Here is a 7,374-nt window from a genome sequence, read left to right as displayed (position 1 = left end):
TAGTTAGTTTTATTATAGAGAACTTGTCATATCGTTTGTATAGAATATTCTATAGAATTTCTGAATATGCAAGATGTAAACATGTTGATAGGACTATACTGGTCAGACACGAATGTGTCAATAAATGAAATTGAATTGAATGAAACAAAAAAAAAGTTAAGATCATAGAAATTACATTAAATATGTGTATATAGAATGTTATAGAATTCTATAGAAACTAGTTCTCTATAAAACAATTTTATAGAATATAATTTCTATAGAAATTGATTAATCTCTATAGAAGGTCTATATAGTTCTATAGATTTTTTCTGTAAGTGTACTTTCTAAGCCTTTGAAACCTAAAAAATTGTCATATTTTTGGAAGATTTTCCCTGCTTCCCTATTCTGCTGAAATAATTAAAAAAAAATTATATTATGAAAGTCCTGGCAGTATAATTAACATTACATAGCCAAAATCTAGGCCTATACTAAATCATAGTGTATAATAAAACATACAACCTTAAAACACAAGTTTAACAAGCTAACAATAACAGGTGTTGTCATTTAATCTGTTCAGCCAACAACAGATAATCTCAAATTACTTAATTTGATTGGTCACTTTATCCATGTTTATAACTGAAGGCAATGGAAATTAACAAGGTGCTTTTGTGTTATCAGTTAACTGAAATTTGTTAGTGGTTTTAGAGCTCTTTTTCAGTGCACATTCATGATGATGAAACAGGCAGTTTAACCATAATTTCTGAAGTATTTCAGCAGTACTAATAGCTAAGAATTGTTTTTCTAATATTATTCATTTAATGTTGTTTAAATTGGCGCATTAGACTTGGTATAATGCGCCTTTTAAGTCAAAAATTAGATTAGTTTGGATTAGATTGGATCTCTAGGCATAGGAGCCTAGCTAGGTGATAACAAGCATGCTATGACCTAGGCCTATAATTAAGAAAAGACAGAACTGAGGATATTCTAAGGAGGGCTAAGCTCAGTCTGCCCTATAATTTAAGTATGGGAGGGTGGTAAATTGGGCCGTGTTCTCACTTATTTATTATTGTAAAATCCATGATATGATTCTTTAAATAATTTTTAGGGGTAGGCCTAGGCCTTTATGGCTAGGCCTATGCTACTGTTATTATTATCATATTTACAACAATTTTCCTTGATCTGTTAAATGCTTCTATTTATGTGAACAAATTAAGATTTCTTTCGGTAATGTTGCAGAACAGAATAAACATTTTTTTTTTCTCAATTTCCAATTCACGGCAGCGGGTGAGCTAACTGGTCAAAAATAAAATTTTATTTTTATTTTAAATCTTCATCTTCGTCAAACAGTGGGTTTGCAAAACAAAATATCAATATATTCATGTCGAAGGAAAATACAACATTTAAAATGTGGGTAGAAAATTTTAAGATACATTTTCAATAAACGGCAAAATCTGCTTAATTATTCATTATTCATATTCCAACTGACAGTTCTTGTTTATTTTGCCCTGCCCCTCAATTTTTATTTTGACCAAGTGTATGTATTTTTATGATTTTTCATGACTCACTTTTTTTTTCAAAAAAGGGTTTCAAAATGCACAGGACAACTGCATGTATCGCTTTGCTCTTATTTAAAGAATTGTTTTGTTATATCTTTCAGCATGTGAAGCAAGGGTGAAAATCTGAAGCCATCACGATTCAATATTTCAAACCTAGTTTGGTCACTCGAGCTGCAGAATTCACAATGGCATCTTTCAGCAAGATTTCCAATTTGCTTTGCTACCATTGGACAAGAAAAAGCACGGATATAGACAGCTCATACAGAAAATTGCTGGTTTATACACAACTGTAACGCGACAGATTTTTGAACAGGGTTTTGTATAGTAAACAGTAGTTGAGGCTCTAATATAAATTACTGAAAAAAAACTGATTTGAAGACTGTAAAGCATTTAGGTACCGCTGGAATTTGAAGTATGTGCATCAGTAAGGCTTAAGAAGAACAATATTATGTGAAGGGGTATGCAAGTCATCGAGACCCTAGGGATTAATATCCCTATAGACAGCTCATACAGAAAATTGCTGGTTTATACACAACTGTAACGCGACAGATTTTTGAACAGGGTTTTGTATAGTAAACAGTAGTTGAGGCTCTAATAAATATAAATTACTGAAAACTGATTTGAAGACTGTAAAGCATTTAGGTACCGCTGGAATTTGAAGTATGTGCATCAGTAAGGCTTAAGACGAACAATATTATGTGAAGGGGTATGCAAGTCATCGAGACCCTAGGGATTAATATCCCTACCCCATGATGCATAGTTGATGTTTTTAATTAAAGAAATCATGGTTTGTATATCTTGAACTCAGTGTATTTTGTATGTCTGCAGGAGTTGTTTAAGCCAAATGGCTTGAATAATAATAATAATGCTCGAAATCAAATGCATCAATCATTCAATACTGCTTGTGCATGCAAACAATATCGTGGCAGTGGAACCAATGGATGTCAACAATCAGCTAACCCATCAATAACAATTTACTAAGCAACCATTGCTTGCATAAACATTAACAAACAGTATATATTGTATTTACAAAAATAAAAAAATTATATGAATATGTTTTAAATCATTATCTATAGCTTTCTTATAAGAATAACAACTAAAGCGTTCACAGAGGATTCCTGCAAGACACCTATACGATTCCTTTAGGAAATCTATAGGATAATAAAGATAATACTTATAGGATTCCTATATAATTCTTATAAGACACCCATACGAATCCTATGGAAACCATAAGAATTACTAAAAGAGTTCTATAGGATTCTTATAAGACGCCTATATGATCCCAGAAAGAAATCTGTAAAAGTCTTATAAAATATCTATAAGATTCCTAAAAATATCAACAGGTCCTATATAATTCATATAAGACTCCTATAAGATTTCTATAAGGTATCTATAACCTTCCTATATCATTCATATAAGACTCCTATAAGATTCCAATAAGATATCTATAAGATTCCTATAGATTTCATATAAGAAACCCGTAGGATTCCTATAAGATACCTATATAATTCATATAAGATTCTATAAGGTTCAGTTACAGACTGTTCGTATGAAATAACTATCTTATCTTTATTGTGCTGGCCAATACAATAGATAATTTATTTGACAGGTCTCTGCAATTAACACCCTTGGTTCTTGATTATTGTAGATATTTAGTATGCATAGATAAATAGGCCAATCATTTTACAGTTTTATAAGTACTGTATCACCTATTTGCTCACTGTCACCTTTATTTTTGATAAGATAGCCTATATAATAATGATTCATGTTGTTTTCCATTTTCTCGCTGATGAAGGCCACAGGAGTGGCAGAAATATCCGAGTTACTAATAAATCAGTGTTCTTAAAGTCTACTATTGAAGCTCTTTCATTTGCTATATATATACATACAAATTATCATATATATATACACATACATTTATTTTTTAGGAATTACACTAATAAGTTACCTTTTATACGTATACAAAGCACACGGTCAGTCCATCGTGGCTGACTATGGTTTCTCTATATTTTTGTATATGGTATTGTATTTTGTTGGCAAATTACACGATAGAATGACTTTATATTACCAGCTTCAAGTATATGTATTGTTAAGCGCTCATCCATGGGAACATGTTTTACGTCAATTGTTCCCGAGTTGTGTGACTAGTGTCTTACCTGCGCGTTTCTTTTCTGGGGCCTGTTTTGCTTCCATGTGAAAATAAATATAAAAACCAAACTGTACCGTTGGATACAACCGATATTAAACAGAAAACGACGAAGGCAATTTGGCCGCAGGACCATTTCTGAAAATAATAATCAATTTAAACTGAGTACTAGTAGTATTTAATTAATTTAACAGTTCTATATAACAAAGAGCTTGGCATGTATTAAAGGTTCACCAAGTTGTACAAATTGTCCGAATAATCAAAAATTACAATTTAATCATTTATAGAAATCAAAATTACAAATTACAGCACCAAAAATTATGAACACAATCAATTTGAATTAATTTAAAATTGGGACAAAAGTAGAATTGATAAGATAAATTTAATCGAAATTATTGTCACATTTAAGTTAATTTAGAATCACAATCCGAGTTAAATACAGATACAGTAAAATTATTAAGAAACGGTCACATTATCATATGTAGGTTATGTAGGTTTATTTTATATAAATATAAAATAAAAATAAATAAACAAATAAAATCAAATAAATACATACATTGTAAAAAGGTGGGTTAATGCAATAGGTATGTATATCAACAAGTTTACTTCAGGTATAAACATTTTAAGTTAAATTTTTATTGAAGACAGTTTAGTTAATTATTTTATTTATTATGTTGGTAGTATCTTTTTTATGCATACTGTGATTGGATTGGTTTTCTACAAACCAATGAGCAAATAAGTTTAAACTGTTAATACAAATGTTAATTCTTGTGTCACATAACTTTTCAATATCAAGCATTATAACCGATTACAAGTGATATAATCATTCTAATTATTTTATAATGGCCCTAGATCGATCAACAGCTAAACCTGAATACCATTACAGGGATGGCATATTCACGTGAAGATCTTACGTAACAACAATATATTGATACTATGTCTTCCATGGGCACGCCAAATTTTCTTAGCCTATCACAACATAGAGAGACGTCTGCTATCTTTAACTATTAATTCTTTTACATTTCTGCCCAATTTGAGATCGTCATGATTCCAGACATCCATAAGTTTAGTTTCACGTAAAACCTCTATAGCAGTACTATTTATCATAATTAGATCTTGATAGGGGAGTCGGGAGAGGGGTCAGAAAGCAGAATTTGATGGATTTGCATTTCGATGGATTTAATATAAATTCAGTTGTCTCTGACAATTCAATTAAATCCTAGATTATTATGGATTGTTGGGTTGCTATTGTTGTGACAAACTTCTTCAATGCATAAATCATCCACATATTTCCAAAGGACAGGTTGAATTGTTAGGGCATCATCAATTAATGCAAGACAGATAATAGGGTTTTGGTAACTAGGGTAGGCCTACTCCATATGTCTGATTTACACTATCAGAAAGTAACACCTAATTGTAGCGATCACTATCTACGTTCAGTAAGAAATAAAGCTAAATTATCCATCAGATGATTTCAGACCTACATCCTAGTGATATTCATTTTGAAATAGCAACAGTATGGTCTACACAATCAAAAGCCTTACTGAAAATCTGTGAACACAATTTTACCCACATATTTGGTTTTGTGACTACCTTCATTAACCAAATAAAATATGGTGGAGCGACCTTTCAAGCCCCCATACTGATTTTTATGAAGATTTCTTTCAATATCATTCAGAAGCCATTTTGCAACAAAACCTTCGGATACATTAGTTAAGATAGACGTTAACGACATTGATCTAAGTTTATCGATGCTTACATTTCCCATTGGCTCTATTGGATTGGAGCAACACTAGCGTCTTCCATTCATGGGGTACAATACCCTCTTTAAGAGAGGAGTTAAATATCAGTAATTAGTGTACTAAATTCACAAGCAAAGTCTCCTAAAATACGGTTAGGCAGCTGGTTATCAGGACCCTGGTATTTGCCAATTTTGACCTTCTTGAGCTAATGGTACATCGCCCATTCCTCAATTCTGGGCACCAAATTTGCAGGAAGGACAGCTGTAAGTTCTACGGTAGATAACATTGTCTACTTTGGGATGTCAACGCAAAATAGGCATTGATGGATACATAATACTGTTCTGTTTTGCTGTGTTGATAGACTTCTGGACCCGGTGTTTGTAGTAACGCCAGGCCATTGATTTTTCGATGATACAATGCATATTGTCGCATATTAATCAGGAATTTTAACTTAGCAGAGATCCAGCAGGGATCCATGGAATAATTCGTAAACATTGACAAAGTTTTAAAGGTATTATGGCTCCTAATTATCTACTGCTAGTGTAAGTGGCAAACCGTACATTGGCAACTCTGAAGTGGGATATGAAGAGGAATAAGCTAATCATACCAAACTAAAATTCACCTTTTTTGCATCAACTGACTTCCTGTGATTCGCCATTTGTGTTTATTGTTATCCACTTTCCTATAATAGAATAGATGAAATTATTTAAAACATTATCATTTTTGTAATTGTCACTGAAAAATATAATAGTTCAGGTTGTGCATTGGGTTTAAGAATGTGAACATACACCACGGATATGTTTGCTGGTAAGCTGATGTTGAATCACTGACAATTACAGCACCGTGTTTTTTCTTTACTATAGACATAATACAGCAGGAATATCGGGTGCCGGTTTGAATTCTTTTTAATGGCCCCTAATTAGATTGATTATTCGGTGAAAGATTGCATTACACAACATAGATCAATAAAAAAATAGAATTAATTATCAAAAGTCTACATAGCAGTGCGTTTACGAATATTACCACCAAAAAGGCACATTCACAGTTAAAACATAGGCTAATAATTTTTGAAAACAAAATTTAAAAATATGCAGGTACTGCCGCCTTAAATCCAGGCTCCGGGAGAAAAAATGTTTGTCGTACAATTCAGTTGTAATACACATATCAACATTTTTTTTCCTCCGAAGACTGACTTTAACTTCCCACAGCAGGTAATCTGGTAACTGGCATTAAAAAGCTGTCTCTTACCTTACCAATCTTGGTGACATTTCAGGAGGCAACAGAAATCAACAGCATCATAAAACGTTTCAAACCACAATGTCATGAAATTGAATTGATTATTCAGTCGACTGAAAATCCAAAGTATCCTACCTCGAACGATTGCACAACAACAAGCGGTAAATTTAAGCCAATTATAAAAGACTACCAATTTCTATAGACTCGGCAGCGTACATTGTTTGTCTGTCAGCTGATCAAAATCAGCGGGCTGTGTGCAGCTAGGTTTCGATGGTATTTTAAAATGTATTTGCAATCACTCTTTATTATTTACTATTTTTTTGAAAGCATTCTTATTGTATGTAATAAATGTACAGCTACATACATTGTTGTTTATTAAGAGATGATAGGAAAGCTCTTATTAAGGGCGTGTTGATAGCAAATGTATTAGAAGGTTCCAGTCAAGTAACTATGCCGTGTAAGTACTCAGCAGTTGAAGGAACTGTGGAAACTATAATGTGGAACGAAGTTGATGTCTCAGGAAAAAATGTAGACGTAGCAATTATTGATTCTACAAAGAAACGAAAACGGGCGTTACAAGTTGATGACACAATCTGGAATAGCTAATCTGATCATCGAATCACCAAGACGAAATCATTCTGGAAGGAGGTTCAAATGTCTTGTTATTTTTTATAATAAACCCCCGGCCATTTTGGACCCTCCATCGCTTCTAAAT

General features: G+C 32.4%; 1 protein-coding gene across 3 annotated transcripts in view; it reads right to left on the bottom strand.

The window, feature by feature from the left end:
- LOC117102794 (CMP-N-acetylneuraminate-poly-alpha-2,8-sialyltransferase-like) overlaps positions 1-7,145 on the bottom strand; it is an 18,138-nt gene extending 10,993 nt beyond the window's left edge. The window contains exons 1-3 of one of the 3 annotated variants that reach the window (XM_033243203.1): positions 7,024-7,145; positions 6,046-6,105; positions 3,692-3,819 (exon numbers count right to left, since the gene is read on the bottom strand). In XM_033243203.1, coding sequence (XP_033099094.1) covers positions 3,692-3,819; positions 6,046-6,081 — 164 coding nt within the window. In that variant the 5' untranslated portion in view covers positions 6,082-6,105; positions 7,024-7,145. Of the gene's footprint in view, positions 1-3,691; positions 3,820-6,045; positions 6,106-6,671; positions 7,000-7,023 lie in introns of those variants that run through there. The other 2 variants (XM_033243204.1, XM_033243202.1) reach the window with 2 other exon arrangements.
- Between the last annotated feature and the right edge of the window lie 229 nt (positions 7,146-7,374).

The sequence above is a fragment of the Anneissia japonica genome, unplaced genomic scaffold, assembly GCF_011630105.1.
Source record: "Anneissia japonica isolate Jap-2015-1 unplaced genomic scaffold, ASM1163010v1 scaffold287760_len733007_cov179, whole genome shotgun sequence".
NCBI classification, from domain to species: Eukaryota; Metazoa; Echinodermata; class Crinoidea; order Comatulida; family Comatulidae; genus Anneissia; species Anneissia japonica.
Note: the sequence above shows the minus strand (reverse complement) of the source record. Positions and strands in the feature narration are given on the sequence as shown.